General features: G+C 38.8%; 1 protein-coding gene and 1 pseudogene across 2 annotated transcripts; both read right to left on the reverse strand.

Moving 5' to 3' along the window:
- Window positions 1–4,128: 4,128 nt before the first annotated feature.
- LOC115976108 (putative disease resistance RPP13-like protein 1) lies at window positions 4,129–7,489 on the reverse strand. 2 transcript variants are annotated; one of them, XM_031097224.1, is made up of 2 exons: window positions 7,108–7,489; window positions 4,129–4,215 (listed from the first exon to the last, which is right to left on the reverse strand). In XM_031097224.1, the coding sequence occupies exons 1-2, from the start codon at window positions 7,423–7,425 to the stop codon at window positions 4,186–4,188; spliced, it is 348 nt and encodes a 115-aa protein (XP_030953084.1). In that variant the 5' UTR covers window positions 7,426–7,489; the 3' UTR covers window positions 4,129–4,185. The 2 variants fall into 2 exon arrangements, with proteins under 2 accessions (XP_030953084.1, XP_030953076.1); XM_031097216.1 differs by lacking the exon at window positions 4,129–4,215 and having other exon boundaries at window positions 6,005–7,489.
- Window positions 7,490–17,197: 9,708 nt separating this feature from the next.
- Window positions 17,198–20,468, reverse strand: LOC115976126 (annotated as a pseudogene).
- Between the last annotated feature and the right edge of the window lie 1,042 nt (window positions 20,469–21,510).

The following is a 21,510-nucleotide window of genomic DNA, read 5'->3' on the forward strand; positions in this document are numbered from 1 at the left end:
TGGACTAACAATCTTAGAAGAAATCCTTTTATTTTTCCATCTTTTTATCAGATTTTAACAAATTTTTCAAATTTATTTATCCATAAACAAAGTTAGAAAGAAGCATAAATAAAATCAAATGGAGGCTTAGAGGTTTGAGTGGAACAAGTACCTTATTGTGAAGTGGGATTTGATCTCGTCTACACTTTTGGCTCAGATAATGAGACTTCATCATTAAATTGTATAATACAGATGTGAGAAATTTTGCGCTACACATTTATTCTTTCTTTTTTTGGTATTGTTATGTCAAGAAATCCCATCTACTGGCATGTGCTTTAGTCTGGGGCGTCTGAGACAGACAATAGTTTTTTTTATAAATACTGAGATAGACAATAGTTGAAGAGAGGTAATGAGTTGAAGGCCCTACTTGTCTAGGGATCTCAGATTTTGAAATTCCTTTATAAAAAGAGTGCTAAAACTTTTGGAAGTCCTCCTCAGAAAAGCACTTCTCTTCCCTACAATCATGACAAGACAATAATAAAAAAAAAAATTTATAGGAAGACAATAATAATTGATTAAGAGAGTGCAGTCTTTGTAAACCCCACTGCTTCCTATTGGCAATGATTTTCTCAAACCCATCAATGGCAAGAAAATTCATATTGGTTGGCAGACCTCCTTCTGGAAAAGACTCAACTTGTTAGCAGTTTGCGATATCCAAAATCTGATGAGATGGGAGGCACGTATCCATGGTTTTAGGAAGTGACTTGAGATGAAGGCAATCATGGACTTTTTAACAGTGAAAGGTTGGGGGCTGGCAATCCCCCATTGGGAGAATCTGTAAAATTAAGGCACTCCTTGATTTCCAAAGCTAGGATAACAAGTTCATGTCTCTCCCAAACAGAGAGAGACTTGATGTTGCCACACATGTTAATTTTGAGACTACAAAACTTTGGAAAGATATCCAAACCAAATGATGACAGAGAATTATATCTATCAGATATAACAAAAGATTGAAGGGAAGAGTGACATGGGCATGTAGGAAATTTTAATTCCCTACATTTAAAGATACCTTTGAAGATTTTATAGTGTAGTCAGTGAGCCTTAACCTGAGCAATATTGAGCCAGCAGCTGGTTTTCTCGCTCTCTACGCCTTTGGACCTTTGTCGTAGCATAGTTAAATTTTATGTTCTTGATGGTAAGAAGGGAGTTGGGCAGATCCTACTGGTGTGGACAAAAAGGACAGAAGGAGCAATGACATGCTAAGTCTTTTGAGCTATCTGGAGTTAGGAAGACAATCTGCACCCACAGAGAGGTAATAACCCAAAGTAGACATATCCTCTAGAGTGGCTTCATGTCAATTCCAAAATGTAAAAGAGAGGTAGTCTGAGTCAGCCAATCTGCAACCACAGGTAGTTTGGGGCATCAGATGATGTAACTTGAATTAAACTAGGGAACATAAGATATACAAAATATCCTTCTCTATGTGGTAATATATATCCTTATGTTTTGATAAACAGAATGCACTATCAGAAAAATGAAAACTAGAGATATATATCCTTTATGTAGGACAAAGCATTAAATTCTAAAATATTGAGCTACTATTCTAACTCCACTTTAAAAATTAAAAAGCTCTCTTTCACTCTCTTAAATGCTTCAACTTTTCCTTGCAATAAATTTACCCTAGATGATGAAAATCTACTTTCAAACATTTAACGTTTTCAATTCCAATTTCTTTCATATTTGGTAAATTTTGTTTAATTTCCCATTTAAAACAACAATGAATAAAAGGGTAGCAATTAGAATCACAATGAAACACTGACCTGCATTGCTCAATCAAAACATTGCCACCCAAAAATAGTCATTGGCGCTTTCCATTTTAAATTTTTTTTATCAATTCTACCCTACTTTCCAACGGTGATGTAGTATCCAAGAAACTAAGGTCGTCTACATATTTCACAGGACAAATGTGAGAATTACTCTCTATACTATAAATTTGATTAAATGAATCTTTTTAGACTCCTTAGTCATGTGTGTATCCAACAGTGATCTCAAATTTTCATTACTTGAATCTTGAAAAGCAAAAATAAATCATGAAAATGTTTAACGTTTTCAACTCCAATCTCTTTCATATATGGTAAATTCTGTTTAATTTCTCATCACATTTAAAACAATAATGAATAAAAGGATGGCAATCAAAATCACAGTGAAACATTGACCTGCATTTCTCAATCTAAACATTGCCACCCACAAATAGTCACTGGCACTTTCCATTTTCAAATTTTTTATTAATTCTGCACTACTTCCAATAGCCAGAGTTTTCAAGAAACTAAGGTCATCTACATATTTCACAGGGCAAATGTGAGAACTACTCTTTATACGATAAATTTGATTAGATGAATCTGTTTGGACTCCTTAGTCACGCGTATTCAACACTGATTTCATCTAAGGGATTTCATTACTTGAATCTTGAAAAGCAAAAAAATCTTGTAAATGTTTAACATTTTCAATTCCAATTTCTTTCATATATGGTAAATTTTATTTAATTTCCCATTTAAAACAATAATGAATAAAAGGATGGCAACCAGAATCACAATGAAACATTGACTTGCATTGCCCAATCAAAATTTGCCTCCCACAAATAATTGGCGCTTTCCGTTCTCAATTTTTTTTTATTAGTTCTGCCCTACTTTCCAACAGCCATGGAGTGTTTATGAAATTAAGGTCGTCTGCATATTTCACAGAGCAAATGTGAGAATTACTCCCTATACAATAAATTTGATTAAATATAGGAAAATAATTGGCCTTGTGATTTTTTTTCAAGAAAAAGGAAAATAATAATAATAAAATATAGGCCTTTGGCTTTTGTTTTTTTTTTTTGAAGAAAATTACATTTTAAAACTAGGGAATATCTGCACCCTCAAATTGTGAGCCACGGGGAGTGGGTGTTTCTTAAGATTGGCACTTTTAAGGAAAATTGCTTTTTCGTACTACAGATTTTCACAGCAACAACACTTTTCACAGATTTTACCAAACCCCCAATTAAGATTTTAAAAATCATGCTTTCAAAACCAAATGGACACCAATCATGAAGCATTTGGGTAAAAGAAGTATCTTACCAAGTGGTGAAATTAACCTTGCATACAGAGGATCTACATCAGTCAAATAAATATCATTTAACAAATGTTCAAGCAATTTTTCTTATTTTCTAATTAAGCAAATCATTAAATCATATGGGTACTTAACTGGTTCGCTAGAACAGGTAGCAATGCATGAATTTTGAGTCGCACACTTTTCCATTTTCACTTTGAAAGCATTTGTTTAACAAAGAACAGGTAACTGAGCATGAATCCTGTCATACTTTTGGCAGCTTCTTCACAGAAATCAAGATAGAAATGTTCTTCTCCGTTCACCATAGATGGACAACTTCATGATCCCAACATTGTAAAAAAGCGAATCAGACAAAGAATTAACAAGTGTCAAAGAAATCATTTATTATTAGTAGTATTTTTTTCAATTATATATAATTAATTGACAATTTATAGAAAAAAAATAAAAGTCAATAAATAAAATTGAAAAGAATGCAAGTAAAATCAAGAGCAGGTCAAGTAAAACAAATACCTGATTGGCTTTATTTGATGTGTTGTACTCATTGATTTCTATGAACTATGAAGGGGGTGCGAGCAATGTTGCGCCACTCTTTTCCCTTCTTCCTTTGCAATCGTTTTGTCAACAAAGGACATTCCTCGATCTGTATGTGAGAGATGGAGACAGGCAGCCCCTCTTCGGATATGTGCTTGAGCTTAGGGCATTGTCCAATCCACAAATGTTGAAGAGAGGTAAGGTGTTGAAACCCCTTGTTGTCCAATGTTCTCAAATTTCCAAATCCGACGATGATAAGATGGGTAACAGTTGTGGGCAGTAAATACTCCTCCGGAAAGGACTCCACATCCCAGCAATCACGATCATCATAATTTGCGAATGCTAATCCTTTAAGAGACTGCAGTCTTTGCAAGCCCCACTCCATTCTATTGCAAATTAGTTTTTTGCAGTCGCTGATCCTTAAAGAATATAGATTGGATGGCAGACCACCTTCCGGAAAAGACTCAATTTGTGGACAATTAATGATATCCAACTTTTGAAGAGACGGGAGAAACGTGTGCATGTTTTCTGGGAGTGAATTGAGACGACGAGAGCAATTCCTGACTTCTAATTCATAGAGATTGGGGGCCGACAATCCTGCACTGGGAAAAACTACAAAATTAGGGCAATCATCGATTTTCAAATCTACGAGATCAGTTAGGTGATGTCCCTGCGAAACTGAGAGGGACTCCATGTTGCTACACCTTTCGATTTCGAGAGAACGAAGCTGCGGGAAGATATCTAAAGGAAATGACGTTAGAGAATTACAGCTATCTTCTATCGTCAGTCGCTCAAGGGAAGAGTAGCAGGGGTACATCGGGAATTCTACTTCCTTACAATTACGGATACCAAGCCATTTTAGTGTAGTGGGACTGGATAGACCACCACGAGGAAGAGACTTGAGCACAGGAAAATTATAGATATATAACGCTTCAACACAGCGGTTGTGGTCCAACACTCCCTCTGGCAGAGACTCCAGGTTTTTGAATCCGATTACTGCGAGGTGGTGCAATGCGGGTGGCAATTCTTTCAACAGCGCATCATTACAATTTCTTAAATCTAATTCACGAATATAAGGAGCAGTTGGAAGAGAAGTCTCAAGCTGTTCACAATACATAATCTCAAGTTTGGTTAAAGAAGGAAGGTGCTTGGGCAAGCTTCCACTTAGTTTTGGACATTCTTCAAGATAAAGCTCTTGGAGACTCGGAAAAGCTCCACCTTCATCTTCGACTTCTCCGTGATAACGAGACCATTTCTCCCACCTCGACATTGCCTCAAATCTCAATATTTTCAGTGACTGAAATGGCGTAATAGTAGAAGAACCACTACCATAAAAGTCAGCATCCACGGTAACAACTTCATCAAACCCAAAAATGAAGAGGTCTTGAAGAGAGGGGAGTTGTCCAAGTGATGGCAAACTGGAGCAATTTCTACAAGAGTTTAGATGAACAACTGTTACATTTGAAAATGAACTATCTCCAACCCAATTTGGAAAGCTTGTGTCATTGTAATTCCTGATAACAAGCTTTGTTAAGCTCGTATGAGGCTGCAGATTGTTGAGTACGTCTCTTTCACTTTGAGAAATAATGCCATTGGCAGCATCCCACTCCAATGTTAGCTCCTTAAGGTGCTCCTTATCCTTCAACTTTGCTTCCAAAGCATTAGTTGAGTTTATCACATTCTGGAGATTCGATATCACAATGACTCCCCGAAGATTTGAAAGTTTTCCTAACTCTTCAATTCGGAATCCAATGTCCTTGCCGACAACAAATTTGGTCAAAGTCTGAAGACATTGTAATCGACCCATATGTATTAGCATATTTTTAATGCTAGTTCCACTAATATGAAGATGGCGCAAATTAATGAGATTTCTCATATTTTTTGGCAACTTAACTAGAAATTTGCATCCTGATAAATTTAACGTTTGTAAGTTGAGCAACATACATATAGACTTAGGCAATTTCTCAATCTCAGTAAAAGAGACATCTAAATAGCGTAGATGTTTGAAATCTCCAATTAACTCTGGCAACTGTATATTACGATAATGAGAAAAAGAGAGCACACGTAAGAATCTTAGTTTCAATAATAAATCATGTGGTACCTTCTTTGTTAAGTAGAACCTCCCCTTAACTTCATCTTCATATTCAACTTCATCTTCTTTTTCCATTTCTAACGAAATGAAGGTGCGTAAATTTTTAGCTTTGCACAAAGCATTAAACTTCTCCAGGATGTCATATTGGCTTCTTAAGTAGGAAAAATGACAAGTTTTATCTATAATTTTGTTTGTGTTATCTCCTTCCAATCTGAAACAAAATTTGCCAGATACAGATTTAGCTAAATCATGTACTAGGTCATGCATTAGAAAGCACAATTTGCTTCCATTTGAGCGTTGTAAAAGTGACCTTGATACAAAATCAAGGAAGTACTCAGCACCTATAACTTCCATTTCTTCATTCTTGTTGTGTTGTTGTAGGAAACCCTCTCCCATCCACAACTGAACAAGTTCTTCCTTTTTGAATAGATAATTCTTCGGGAAGATCGAAAAATATGCAAAACATCGCTTTAAATGTGACGGTAGGTAATTGTAACTTATTCTTAAAGCTGGAAGAATATTACCCCATCATTAGGCAGACTCCAAATTTCGCTTTTCAAAATTTTATTCCATTCCTCTACTTCTAATTTATAGTGCAATAGACGACCTAGTGTTTTTGCAGCTAATGGTAGACCGTCACACTTCTTAATGATTTCTTCACCAATTTTTTTTAATTCTGGATATGCATTAGAGTTTCCATTTCCAAAGGCATGATTTGCAAATAATAGCCAACAATCTTCTTCTGATAATTTATTAAGATGAAAAATTTGAATAGGGCTCATGATCGATACAACGCTTTCGTTGCGTGTTGTCACAATAATTCTACTTCCTGATGTTCCATATTTAAAGGGAATACTCAAGAGCTCCCAATCATCACCTTTTTCATTCCATACATCATCAAGAATCAGTAAAAATTTCTTTCCCATCAAATAATCCTTCAATTTAGTTTGGATAATATTGAAGTCAGTGGTATTATATGTTTGTGAACTGACGGCCTCAAGAATATTTTTAGTTATCTTAGGAATGTCAAATTCTTTTGAAACACAAACCCATGCTTTAAGGGAAAAATGGTCTATGACTCTTTGGTTGTTGTAGATGTCCCGAGCAAGGGTTGTCTTTCCAACCCCACCCATGCCCACAATGGGAATCACACAAGGGTGGTTGTTGCTTGCTACATCGTTTGAGAGCAGCAAGTTGACTATTGCCTTTTCATCATCATCCCTACCGTAAATTATAGTTTCTGGATCAACCAGAGAAGTTGAGGGCACTATTTGGGAAGATCTCCCTTCAACACCTTCTCTCAGACCTAGATATTCCAGCTTATCTACGACTTCTTGTATCTTTGACTCTAGTTTTCTCCCAAACTGATCAAATGAAGTACAGATGAAGTTACGTACCTTACTCGTACAGGCTACAAAATCAGCTTCCACCTGGCACCGCAAAGCTTCAGTAGCGATCTCATCCAAAAGGTCCTCTGCGTGATAGACAGCATCCTTAAGCTCATCAACCCACTCTCTGACATTTGTGTCAGTGATTTCCCTTTCCTCTGCGTCATTGAGCACTTTGCTGAGGGCAAGACACGATGTCTTCAGCTTTGTTAGTAGTGTATCAGAGACTTTTCTTCCCCGGATGAACTTCACGACCTCCTGAGATGCCAGGTCAAGTAACAGGTTAACGGATTCAGACAGTAATGCTTCTCCTACTATGGTAGCCATGTTTTTCTTTTTTTGCAATGGAAAGAAATTGACAAATTGAGTAACTCAAGGAAGCGAAAAGAGATTGGTTTTTGCTTGTGGTGTGAAAGCCTGTGCAGTTCTTAGTTCTTATACCACATTTAATTTATGCTTCAAAGTCAAAAGCTTGCTTTTAGATAGCACTAAGAAACTCACACGCCTCTGGCTAGTAGTAGGCTATCGTTGCCGACAAATTTAGGCCCCACGGTTGTTTTAATTGTATTTTCTTTTTCAAAAGTTTGCTTCTTTTTCCTTTTTCTCCGGTAAATTCTTTAGGTAGCACGGTGTTAGGAGCTTTGCTAGTTGTTGATGATGGTATGAGGAAGTGGAGTGCTTGGACAACATCAGGCCAGTCACATGGCTCAATGTTTTCTCAAGACACCAATGGCTCCTCATGCCTATCCAATGAAGCTCCCAAGTGCTCTTTGAGGGGGACAAGCCCAGCCCCCTTGCTGGGATCAGTTTGATGAGCATGATGAGGGGCAGCATGTGGAGGCACCTTGCTCCACATGATGCCCCAAGGCCATGGCAGAGGAGGGCCATGGTGGGCAGCAACGGTTTGTTGATGATGAGCAGCAGCAGGTGGTGCTGACCCTACGTGGTAGTGCATGGCATGATGGCTTGGCTATGGGTTGCTTCGTATGTGGGCTTGGTGGCTTGTGTGCAAGGCAGTGCTGGGCTGTTGATGTTAATGATATGCTGTGCAAGGCATTGGGCTGGTTGGTGCTGGCTGAATGTATGGATTGATGTGTGTGGGCTGATGGCAGTTACTTAGTGTGCTGCTGATGGACATGATATGCTGTGGGCTGTGATGCTGATAGGAAAGGCTTGGATAGAGGGCCAAGGCTTCTAAAACGTGATGGGCATCACGTGTGGGCTGCTGGAACATGGGCAGAAGACCCATGTTGAGATGCTGAGTGTTGGGCTGGCATGTGCTATGTGTGCAGCAGCAGTTGGTGGCAGTTACCAACGTTTCCTAGCATTGTGGGTGCTTCAGATATGCAGTGCAAAGGCTGGAAACGTGTAAGGCAGCAGCAATGAAGGTGTCCTAAGTCAGACTACATGTGGCAGCAAGTCCAGGAAAAGGGGCAGTTACTTGGTAGTAACTGCCAAGGCAGTTTATTCTGTATTTTATCCTAGGCTGTTGGGGTTGTCAACAGCAAGAGAGTGTATTGTTTTGCTTTGAGAAATTCGTGTGGATTCTCAGGCTTCCTTTGTACTTGATATTAAGTGATGAAGGTTGGGGTTGGTGCCCTGTAAATACTGTGTGTGCTGTGTGTGTGTGTGCTTTCTCTTGATAATTCTGTTCATAGTGTTCCTACAGTGCATGTGTGTGGTGTGTTGGCTGAGACTAAGTCAGTGGGCTTAGTGCCATCATAGGCAGCAAATTGAAAGAAAAATTTGACCATGTGACAATTGGTATCAAAGCCAGGTTTGTCCCAAGTCGCAATGTCTTCAGACACGAAGGCAAGGTTGACGGTTGTGGAGAACATATTGGGAGTTCCTGCGGATGGGGAAGAAGTCTCCGTGTGTGACAGGCTGGGGGCTGTCTCTGCAGAAACCGCTGTAGTGAGGAATGATCTTGCAGAACAGAGAGAATTGGTGTTAAATCGTGTTGAAGAGTTGGCTGCTGCAATGGACGCCCAGAACCAGGCAGCAAGAGAGACCCAACGTGAACTTGAAGCAGAAATTGCTCTGTTGAAGAGAGCAATACGTGGCCTGTCTAGGGAGGGGGAAGTGGCCACCAAAGTAAAGGTCCCTAAACCAAAGCCCTTTAATGGTGCCAGGAATGCCAAGGATTTGGAGAATTTCCTGTGGGATATGGAGCAGTACTTCAAGGCTGCCAGGGTGCCTAGCCAAGAGATGGTTACAATTACTAGCATGTATCTTTCAGGGGATGCCAAGTTATGGTGGAGAACCCGTGTGGAAGATGATGCAGATGCTGGTAGAGGGAAAATTGACTCGTGGGAAGCCTTAAAGAAAGAATTGAAGGATCAATTCTTGCCTACCAACACTGCTTGGGTTGCAAGAGATGCTTTGAAGAAATTGAGACAGACTGGTACTGTGAGAGAGTATGTCAAGACGTTCAGTTCTTTGATGCTGGATATCAAGAACATGTCTGAGGAGGACAAACTATTCAATTTCATGTCTGGCTTGCAGCCTTGGGCACAGATGGAATTAAAGAGGCAGGTCGTGCGTGATCTGCCTACTGCAATGTCTGCTGCAGATGCTTTAGTGGACTACAAGTTTAGCAAGCCCAGTGGGGATGAGGAGAAACGAAAGTCCAAGGATAAAGGCAAGGACAAGCAGAAGAAGGATGGCAAGAAGAAAGATAAGCAAAAGAAAATGTGGGGTAACAAGAACAAGGGGGAGAGTTCTACCTCTCAACCAAGCAAAGAACAGCCTAAGCTTAATGTTGGTTGCTTCATTTGCAATGGCCCTCATCGTGCAAGAGACTGTCCAAAGCGTGAGAAGCTTAATGCCATAGTTGCTGAAGATGGTAGTGGGCAGTCCGATGAAGAAGTTCCCAGCAGAATGAACCCTTTGCAATTACTGAATGCATTGAGTGCAGGAGGTAATTCTAGGGGTTTGTCTTATGTTCAAGTGGAGATGAACGAGAATGGGGCTGAGGGTATGCTTGATTCTGGTGCTACCCACAACTTTGTTGCTGATCGAATGGTCCAAAGGCTTGGTCTTAAAGTGAGCAAGAGCCCAAGCAAGATCAAGGCTGTAAACTCAGAAGCAAAACCTGTGTTGGGAATTGCTTATGGAGTGAAGCTTAAGGTGGGCGAGTGGACAGGAAAGGTGAATTTCCTAGTCATGGAATTGGATGACTTTGATGTTATTCTGGGTGACGAATTTTTAGTGGCTGCAAAGGCTACCCTGCTGCCTTTCATTGGAGTTTTGTTGATCCTTGATGAGAAGCAGCCATGCTATGTTCCTGTGAGGCGTGGGGCAGGAAATAGCAAGACTAGCAAAGGGAAAGGACCTATGGTTTCAGCCATGCAGGTTGAGCATGGGCTGAAGAAGGGTGAGATTACTTACTTGGCTGCATTGATTGAGATGAAGCAGGACAAGTATGTGGAAGTTCCAGATGTTGTGGCTGGATTGTTGGGGGAGTTTGTTGATGTGATGCCCCCAGAACTACCTAAGACCCTTCCACCAAGGCGTGCTGTTGATCATAGAATCGAATTGGTTCCTGGATCAAAGCCTCCTTCGAAGGCTCCTTACAGAATGTCCCCAATGGAGTTGGCTGAAATGAGGAAGCAGTTGACAGAATTGCTTGATGCAGGATACATTCAGCCCTCCAAGGCTCCTTATGGTGCCCCTGTGCTGTTCCAGAAGAAGCATGATGGCTCATTGCGGATGTGTGTGGATTATAGAGCCTTGAACAAAGTGACTGTGAAGAATAAGTATCCAGTTCCTTTGATTCAAGACCTCTTTGACAGATTGAGCAAAGCTGTGTACTTCACAAAGCTGGACTTGAGATCAGGATATTGGCAAGTGAGGATTGCTGAAGGGGATGAGCCTAAGACTACTTGTGTGACCTGGTATGGTTCCTATGAGTTTTTAGTTATGCCTTTTGGTTTAACGAATGCCCCTGCTACATTCTGTAATTTGATGAATGATGTCTTTTATGAGTATGTGGATCGCTTTGTTGTGGTTTATTTGGATGACATAGTGATTTATAGTGAATCCTTGGAGGATCACTTGGAACACCTTAGGAAGGTGCTGTCCAAATTGAGGGAACATCAGTTGTTTGTTAAGAAAGAGAAGTGTGAGTTTGCCCAACAAGAGATTATGTTCTTGGGGCATAGAATCAGCAAAGGGATGGTGATGATGGATGAGGGGAAGGTGCAAGCTATCCTTGATTGGCCTTCACCAAGCAAAGTGACTGAATTAAGATCTTTCCTTGGTTTGGCTAATTACTATAGAAAGTTCATTCAAGGATATTCCAAGAAGGTTGCCCCTCTCACAGATTTGCTGAAGAAGGACAAGAAATGGGTATGGACAGATGCATGTCAAGGAGCGTTTGACAAGTTGAAGGTGGCTGTATCTAGTGAACCTGTGCTGCGTCTGCCAGATTTTGGGTTACCCTTTGAAGTCCATACTGATGCTTCTGACAAAGCAATTGGTGGTGTTCTAGTGCAAGAAAAGCATCCTGTTGCATACGAGAGCAGGAAGCTAAATGAGGCAGAACAGAAGTGTTCAGCCCATGAGAAGGAAATGATTGCAGTGATCCATTGTTTGTTGGCATGGCGTGTGTATCTGCTAGGACCAAAGTTTGTGGTGAAAACAGACAATGTGGCTAATACCTTCTTTAACACACAAAAGAAGTTGTCACCAAAGCAAGCTAGGTGGCAAGAGTTACTGCAAGAGTATGATTTTGTGTGGGAGCACAAACCAGGCAAGCACAATGAAGTGGCTGATGCACTTAGTCGTAAACAAGTGCAAGAGTATGTGGCTGCCTTGACTAGAGTGGAGTTAGATTTTGTGGAGAGGATCAGGGAGAGTGCTAAGCTTGATGCTACCTATCAAAAGCTGGTACAGGATGTGACTGCAGGCCTTGTGAGGCGTTATTGGCTGGAAGATGGGTTGCTGTATGCCAAGGGTGGCAAGCTGTTTGTACCAAGTGGAAAGATCCGAAGAGAGTTGCTGAAAGAAACTCATGATCCACAGTGGGCAGGACATCCAGGTAAGGATAGGATGTATGCCTTATTGTCCCGTTCTTATTTTTGGCCTAAAATGGAGTTAGATGTTGAGTTGTATGTGAAAACCTGTCTAGTTTGTCAACAAGACAAATGTTTAACTCAAAAGGAAGCAGGGTTGCTACAACCTCTTCCCATACCAAAAAGTCCATGGGTTTCGATTTCAATGGATTTTATTACTGGTTTGCCAAAAGCTAAGGGGATGGGTTCAGTGTTTGTGGTGGTTGATAGATTCTCAAAGTATGCTATTTTTATGGCTGCACCGAGTACATGTACAGCAGAGGTGGCTGCTGATTTGTTCTATAAGAATGTGGTGAAATACTTTGGGTTGCCTGAAGATATTGTAAGTGATCGAGACTCTAGGTTTACTGGTCGATTTTGGACTGTTCTGTTTGGTTTGATGGGTTCTGAATTGAAGTTTTCTACTGCAAATCACCCACAAACAGATGGGCAAACAGAAAGGATTAATGCTGTGTTGGAGGATTATTTGAGGCATTATGTGACTGCCAGCCAGAGGAATTGGCTAGACTTGCTGGATTCTGCACAGTTTGCTTATAATCTACACAAGTCTTCATCAACGGGGATGAGTCCCTTCGAGTTGGCTATGGGGCAGCAGCCTCTCACACCTCATGAGATTGCTAAGCAGCGATCAGGAGGCAGATGTCCTGCAGCATACAGATTTGCTGTAAACAAGCAAGAGCTGATGCAGGAGGCACAAGACAGCTTGTTGAAAGCACAAAGAAGAATGAAGAAGTATGCTGATAAAAAGAGAAGACCTCTTGAGTTCCAAGTGGGGGACAAGGTGCTGTTGAAATTGACACCACAGATTTGGAGGAAGTTTCGAAATGAGCAAATTCACAGAGGTTTAATCCCTAAATACGATGGTCCATTTGAAATAGTAAAAAGAGTTGGTGCTGTGGCTTACAAGTTAAAGCTGCCAGAAAGGTTGCAGATTCACCCAACCATCCATGTTAGCTTCTTGAAGCCTTATCATGGTGATGTAGAAGAGCCTGCTAGGAATGAGGCAAGGCGTGCCCCGCCTACTGTCATGGTTCAGTTTGACAAAGAAGTGGACAGAATCCTTGATAAGAAGGTGACAGGTTATCGAAAGGGAGGAAATATGATAACTTACTACTTAGTGAAGTGGAAAGGGGTGGCTGAATCAGAGGCAAGTTGGGAGAAAGCATCAACATTATGGCAGTTTGAGAAAGAGGTGAAGGCATTTGAGGATACCCTCCCGACGAGGACGTCGGCTTCTTCTGGTGGGGGTGGTTTGTTAGGAGCTTTGCTAGTTGCTGATGATGGCATGAGGAAGTGGAGTGCTTGGACAACATCAGGCCAGTCACATGGCTCAATGTTTTCTCAAGACACCAAAGGCTCCTCATGCCTATCCAATGAAGCTCCTAAGTGCTCTTTGAGGGGGACAAGCCCAGCCCCCTTGCTGGGATCAGTTTGATGAGCATGATGAGGGGCAGCATGTGGAGGCACCTTGCTTCACATGATGCCCCAAGGCCATGGCAGAGGAGGGCCATGGTGGGCAGCAACGTTTTGTTGATGATGGGCAGCAGCAGGTGGTGCTGACCCTACGTGGTAGTGCATGGCATGAGGGCTTGGCTATGGGTTGCTTCGTATGTGGGCTTGGTGGCTTGTGTGCAAGGCAGTGCTGGGCTGCTGATGTTAATGATATGCTGTGCAAGGCATTGGGCTGGTTGGTGCTGGCTGAATGTATGGATTGATGTGTGTGGGCTGATGGCAGTTACTTAGTGTGCTGCTGATGGACATGATATGCTGTGGGCTGTGATGCTGATAGGAAAGGCTTGGATAGAGGGCCAAGGCTTCTAAAACGTGATGGGCATCACGTGTGGGCTGCTGGAACATGGGCAGAAGACCCATGTTGAGATGCTGAGTGTTGGGCTGGCATGTGCTATGTGTGCAGCAGCAGTTGGTGGCAGTTACCAACGTTTCCTAGCATTGTGGGTGCTTCAGATATGCAGTGCAAAGGCTGGAAACGTGTAAGGCAGCAGCAATGAAGGTGTCCTAAGTCAGACTACATGTGGCAGCAAGTCCAGGAAAAGGGGCAGTTACTTGGTAGTAACTGCCAAGGCAGTTTATTCTGTATTTTATCCTAGGCTGTTGGGGTTGTCAACAGCAAGAGAGTGTATTGTTTTGCTTTGAGAAATTCGTGTGGATTCTCAGGCTTCCTTTGTACTTGATATTAAGTGATGAAGGTTGGGGTTGGTGCCCTGTAAATACTGTGTGTGCTGTGTGTGTGTGTGCTTTCTCTTGATAATTCTGTTCATAGTGTTCCTACAGTGCATGTGTGTGGTGTGTTGGCTGAGACTAAGTCAGTGGGCTTAGTGCCATCATAGGCAGCAAATTGAAAGAAAAATTTGACCATGTGACACACGGTGAACCTTAGCTTCGGGTAAAGAATTTACTTAAAAAGAAGTGGGGACTGAACTCGTTAGTCTTTACCTGCATCCACTTTTGCTTCCCTAAATAATCTCTACAATTAAAAACCATGATCTTTGCCGCATGGAAATATTTACTTTTTCATGAGCCCCAGTATTTCACTATCCACCCAAATTAGTCACTGAAAAATGGAAACTCAGTTACACTCGTATTCAATAATTGTAGTTATTCAGCTTTAAATTTCATAAAATCTCGTCCGGGATTAATTTGCAATATCCTTCATCATCCAAAAATCAGTGTATTAAATTAGGGGTAGATATTGCCAAATTAAGATGTTGATTGTAGAATTTTGTGGTTTAGAGTGTACGTTGCAAATGCATTTATAATTTAGGAAAGATAAGTATACACTATTTATTATTTTACATACTAATTTGGATGGCAGATTGGACATTCTAAATTATAAATTACTCTCAAATTAGTTGCAAAGGCCTCCACCACTTCCTTCTGCGCATCTATGTAGAAAATCCTCCCTTTATACCAAGAAGGAGACCCTTCATCCATAACTTCTATTGGGAGTAGGTTTTCAGATCCGGACAGTTCATTGAACTGTAAAAAAAAAGAGATTCAAAATTTTTGAGGTAGAACTGAAATCGAACCGTGATGACGTCATAATTAATTTAATAATTATTTAAAATATAAATTAATATATTAAATTAATATAAGTAGAAAAATGAACTAAAACCGTCTGAATAAAATTAAAGATCTAATTTTCAAATGTCTTTTTTATATCACAACTTTCATAAACCAAATAAAAAATATAAAATCTTAAACAAACACAAATATTATTTGATAAAACTCAATATTTTAATTTTTTTTAATTTTTTTATAAGAGTTTATGTTTAAATTATCTCAAGTTATACTCAAGCCCGTTAGACCATCCAATCAATTGTTTTATGCCAAAGCCCATTTGAACATTTAACTCTTTATGAAAATTTTAAAATAAACAAAAGCCAGAGAAGTGGCCGGATAAAGACTTAAAGCTTTACAAAATTGATTAAATAAGGAGTCCAACGAAATTTTAAAAAGAGCGGTTGACAGAAAGCAAGCTGTCAATCATCTTCAAAGCCTATTCAAGCCTAGCCTACATACTTGACTATATTTATGGTATGTGGTTGTAAAGAATTGATGGATGCATTGTTTTAAAGTGAAGAAACACTTGTACTCTAGCAAACCAGCTAACAATCTTATCACTATTATCAAAAAAAAAAAAAAAAAAAACAATCTTATCACTACAGTAAAATTCAGCCCAAACTTATCTCAGTTTTCAATAATATTACGTTGGGGAGGGACAATGAGTCAGAAACTTTAAAACTCATTTTTGTCATTTCCAAGGTTTTGTCATGTCACACGTGCTAGGCCCACCAAACTAAAAGGCAAAAATAATGTTGAAAGAAGTCATTTACTTAAACTGAAGGCAGAAGACCAAGAAGAACGAAAGAAGAATGAAGAAACAAAGAAGAAGAAGCAGCTGCGTCTTCTGCGATGGGTTAGGTGTTTTTTTTTTTTTTTTTTTAAAGAGTTTGGCTTGAGCCGTAAGACCCGTTCTCTGTTTTCTTTTTCTCTCTCGCAATTTGTTTTTGTATTTTTTATATTCAAATTCTTTATGGACTGAGATTAGTTTTCCGGGCAAGCTTCCTTCCTCAACTCTGTTTTCTAGTTATCCAGACTACGCTGATGTGTTGAACCAATCCAGATAACTTCAAACTGATCCAGATAGATTTTGTAACAAACTTGATATTTATAAAATCTATTAGGAAAGTTAGTAACAGATTGTTATTAGGGTTAGACCCACGTGATCAATTGTAGAACTCTATAAAAAGAGTCTTAATGTACATTTTATCATTATGCTTGGAATGCAAATAAATCTAGAGAATTTATCTCTCTCTCTCTCTCTGTTGAGATTTGAGGTTTTCTTCCAAGCTTTCATTTTTCTTTCTTGTAACTCGCATTATGTGTGGCTATAATTCTACATACACTAAGATTTGTGTATTCTTTACTTAGCTATTGTATTTTAATATTTTAGGTTGTACTTTTTATTTTAACTTAAACCATAGTTTTGTAGGAAAAAAAAAAAAAAAAAAAAAAAAAAAAAAACACTTAAACCAAAATAATTTCATGTAATTTTTTTTGTTAGCACTTCTAAAAGTTTCTTTTTTCAAAATAATAATAATACAGTTTCAATCCTAACGGACCATAAGGTGGTTAACGGACCATAAGGTGGTTTAAATCATAGGTATTTATACAATAAAATAATTATAGTGGGTCTATGATTGATTTTTTCTATATATTTCATGTAATATTGGACTCTTCATTTTTTTTTTCAATAATTAATTAGTTTGTCACAAAAATTTAAATATTAAATTGGACATGTGGAGCAAAATTAGACCTCAATTAAAATCTATCTTAATTCTTAGATTTTCAAACAATTAAAATATAAAATGAAATAAAAACAAGATTAAAATTTTTTTTTTGAGAAAAAAAAAAAACAAAAAAAAACAAGACTCCATTATAACTCCATTATTAAGATAGTAAAGAAGTCATATTTTTCTTTTACACTTCAATGGTGTAGCGCCATTAGGGCCACCATGGTCCTCCCAAAGTTTTTTTAAAATCTTTTGCATACATTATTACATTAATTAAAAAGAATATTATACATATGAAGTGGCAAAATAGCTAGTTTTCAAAAATATCAACCAAATCAGAAGATTCTGATATCCAGTTCAGCACTATTATATGTATGGAGTATAGAATAAGATTCTGATCATTTCTTCATGATCATGTGGCCTGAAAGCATTTCGCTGGAGTGAAAAGAGCAACAGAACCTCGGTCGGGATTTGAGAATTTACAGTAAATCACCCTCAGCTTGCTTTCTGCAGCAGCAGCCATGTGACAGTCAACCAGTAGCTTAGCACAATTCCTGTGACAAAGAAATCCGACTCAAATTAGTACCTTTTTTTGGCAGAATAAATTAGTACATCAAGTGAAGCTCACCAAACAAGAAATCAGGAGGATATTGTGGAACAAAAAGACATTACATTAACTGTTCTTCAGAGTAGCCTGTATGATGCTTTAAGGTTTCACTCCAAAAGGGGCTCTTAGCAAGGGTACATTGGGCAGCATAGACAGCTGCAGCCGCGATCATGGATGGACAATACAAAATTATCGTTGGATAATGCATAAGAGTGTAAGACCAATCTCAGCTAGAAAGAATACCATATTCTCCATCTACATAACCAGGCCAGGTAAAAAAAAAAAAACAGAAAAGAAGGCAATTAATTTATGCTGACTCTTTTCAAAAGAAGGGGAAAGTGGTTCTGTTTGTAAAATACAATAAACATATTACCTCTTTATCTTGTGAAACAGAAGCTTTGATAAATCGAACGAGAAAAACATATGGCGTAGGAACTGTTAAGTACCACTCCAACTTCCCCAAAATTGCTTTCTCCATGACAAGTATCTGCTCTCATGTATAAGCATAGTCTGACAGGCAGATAAAGTCATTAACCTGCACATTCCATACCCCACATCAGGTCCAAAATCAGATTTGAAGTAAAGCAAAATCAGATTGAACGAAGCCTTCATCCCAATTAATTGGGGTCAGCAAACAGCTACAAGAAAATAACTTAAACAAATTTTCAACAGTGATTACAAGCGAGAGAGAACACTACCTGTGGAGCCCATATTTCTTCGTACTTGCAGGCTATAAGCATTGAGGAAATGCCAACTAACTGAAGTTCTCTCCTTGAAACAAATGTCCGAGAAAGATATCTATCAACTATATTTATGATAAGGTAGAGGGTTTCAGGCATCAATTCAAATTTTCTATGAACTTCAGTTAACCAGTCTATCAGAATTGATCTCATCCTTGCATTAATTTCAGGCTGTGAGTCCATATAATTGCGAACATGACTCTCTCCCTGCATCACAAATTACCATTCATTAGAGAAACATAAAGAAAGAAAAATAATTAAGATCGACGTAGAGATTAGAGTGAAAGTACTTCTTCTAGCTTGTAGAACTGATAAATATCATCAATGTATTCAACTACTGCTAATTCATCATTCACATCTGCGGCATCAATGTTCACAATCTGTGGCTTTGGCTTGACAGTAACACCACAAGAAGCCTGCGGAAAGAAGCCAAATTTAACGCACAACCAAGAAATCAAAGAAGAATCTTTTAAAGAATGTTCAAAAACACACACCATGCTTCGAGCAGTGAGGATCGATGTGAGAGTTTTCACTTCCTTCCTTGAGGACCCTTCTCTGGACCTTCTTCCACTAACACTTATCTTTTCTCCTTCAGAAGTTGTCGTGGTTGCAGTCTTGGATTCATCAGAATTCGGCTTGTCATCTACCCTCTTTTGAGTTTCTGCAACCTTCTTTACAATAACACGCCTTCTGTTAATGGCTACTCTATTATCTAAAGCTGGCACAACTGGGTTCTGCATATCAATAAAGTTCATTGCATTGTGAATTAGTCATATCAGAAAAGTTCATTGCATTGAATTGGTCATTTGTATAATTCCCAATAGTAGTATTATTTCATAGACAAAGAGGTAAAGACAATTATTAAACACTACACGACTACAGTTCTCTACCTTGTTTATCTGTACTGCCCCTTGTTCTTTTGCTAACAGTTGTGCACGGAAGCTCCTGCAAGACAAAATTCAGTCAGCAATTAGCATTCAATATTAGAATAATGGTTAAATGATTAGATTCACTATTTCCTAATAGCTTTAACATTTCAGACAATAGGTACTTCATAACTAGAGAGAGAGAGAGTATAGTAAACCTTGTCATGGGACGAGAAATCTGGGCATTGGGCTTTCCATCCAAAGCTTGAACCCCATAATTACCAATGTCTCCAAGAGCTCTCCGGTTCCTTCCTTGTGCTGGTTCATTCTTTACCTTAACTGCCCCTAAAACATACAAGAAATCTTCAATCTCAATAATATCCATTCAAAAGAATTAAGATTTTTAAGGCCCAGAAAACCAAAAAGCCATAGAAATAGGATATGTTAAAACCATAGCCAACCATTGGAAAAGACTCAGAAACTACTCTGAGATCAAAGTCCAATGAATAAAAACTATATGAATCAAGAAAGACCGCACTCCCATCAAACAAGTACCAAAAACACAAAGGAATATTAGTATCATATAAGAATTAGGGAAAAAGAATACAAACAAACGAGCGCGCGCGCACACAAAAAAAGAAAAAAAGAAAAAAAAAAGAACCTCAAAACCCTTGTAGTAAAAAGATTTAAAGATGTGGAAAACCCATATTTAGATTCAGTCCCTAGCCTTTCATTTGACCATAACAGAATCTTTGAAGAGATTATTAATATGAGATATGAAAATCTAGGAAAAAGAAATCCCAGTTACAATTATAATGATAGACTTCAATAAATACCAAAAAAAAAAAAACCTGATTTGTTTATTCAAAGACTCACCAAAAATTAAAAATAAAGAAGGTTAATAAGCAGAGAAACTCAAAAATCAATACCCAATATTTGAAAGAATTGTCAATGAACACATCAATCAGAACTAAACCAAGTTTTTCTAAACCCAAAAACTAATACCAAAGAATCCAAAAGTAAACGCATCTACATGAATTTATACACGATCAACCACAACCCAAATGGGATATCAAAGAAAAAAATCAATAATAATTCTTCAAAAAGGTAAAAAAGGGAAAAGAATATGAGATAAGAAGCAGTGACGGACCTCTTGGTTGTGCAGGAACAACTGCTCGCGCTTCCATCGCTAATTCTTTTCTATTATCTCTGAGAAATCTATCTGGGTTTTGCTTCTCTTTCTCTCTCTATCTGTGTTTCTCTCTCTGTCTCTGTTTGTGCTCTGTTTCTTTTCTGATGAGAAGCCTATGGGAAAAGGGCTTTTGAAGCAATGGCTCCAACGGTCGACTTCTGTTTTCAAATTCTGACCCTTGGATCAAGCCAAGATCGTACGGCTGAAATAGTAGTTACTCACAAGGTACATTTTAAAAATAAAAAAATATTATAGCAAATATGGTGATTGAAGGGGAAAAAAAAGGAGTCCAAATCTTCTGTCCCATTTTGTCTGTTCCGCTCTCTGTCCCATTTTGTTTGTTCTACTTTATATTCCATCAATAAACACACGCCACGTGTCCACCTATTTAATTAAATTTTACTTTTTTTATTTTAATTATCTAAAATAAAATAACACCTCACACCGACCGCCACCACCACCCACCATCAACCTTTGCTGGCACCATCCTCCGTCCTTCGACCGCCGTCCACCTATTGTCGGCCTCTGATGTAGTCAGCATCTCCGACCACGACCAACCCACCTATTTAATTAAATCCAACCCCATCCCCACTGTTGCTTTCAAATCGACCATGGGTTTCTTGGTCGTTTGAAAGCAACAATGGGGATGGGGTTGGATTAAATTGAATAGGTGGGTTGGCCGTGGTCGGCGATGCTGACAACGTCAGAGGCCGGCAGTAGGTGGACGGCAGTCGGAGGACGGAGGACGGAGGACGATGCCGACGAAGGTTGATGGCGGGTGGTGATGACTGGTGTAAGGTGTTATTTTATTTTAGATAATTAAAATAAGAAAATTTTAATTAAATAGGTGGACACGTGGCGTGTGTTTATTGATGGAGTATAGAGTGGAATAGACAAAATGGGACAGAAGATTTGGATTCAAGAAGAAGAAGTAAATATGGTAAGTTAATTCATGGTTTAAGATAAGGGAAATGACTAGGGCAGTGCACTGTACACAAAGTTGTGTAATAATTTTTAAATTGAAATTGTGAAATTGTTTGATGATTTCAATTTAAAAAGATTTTACACACAACTTTATGTGTAATAGGAATTGTGTCATGGATTTTTTTTTTTTCTTT

This window comes from Quercus lobata, chromosome 1 (assembly GCF_001633185.2).
Source record: "Quercus lobata isolate SW786 chromosome 1, ValleyOak3.0 Primary Assembly, whole genome shotgun sequence".
NCBI lineage: Eukaryota > Viridiplantae > Streptophyta > Magnoliopsida > Fagales > Fagaceae > Quercus > Quercus lobata.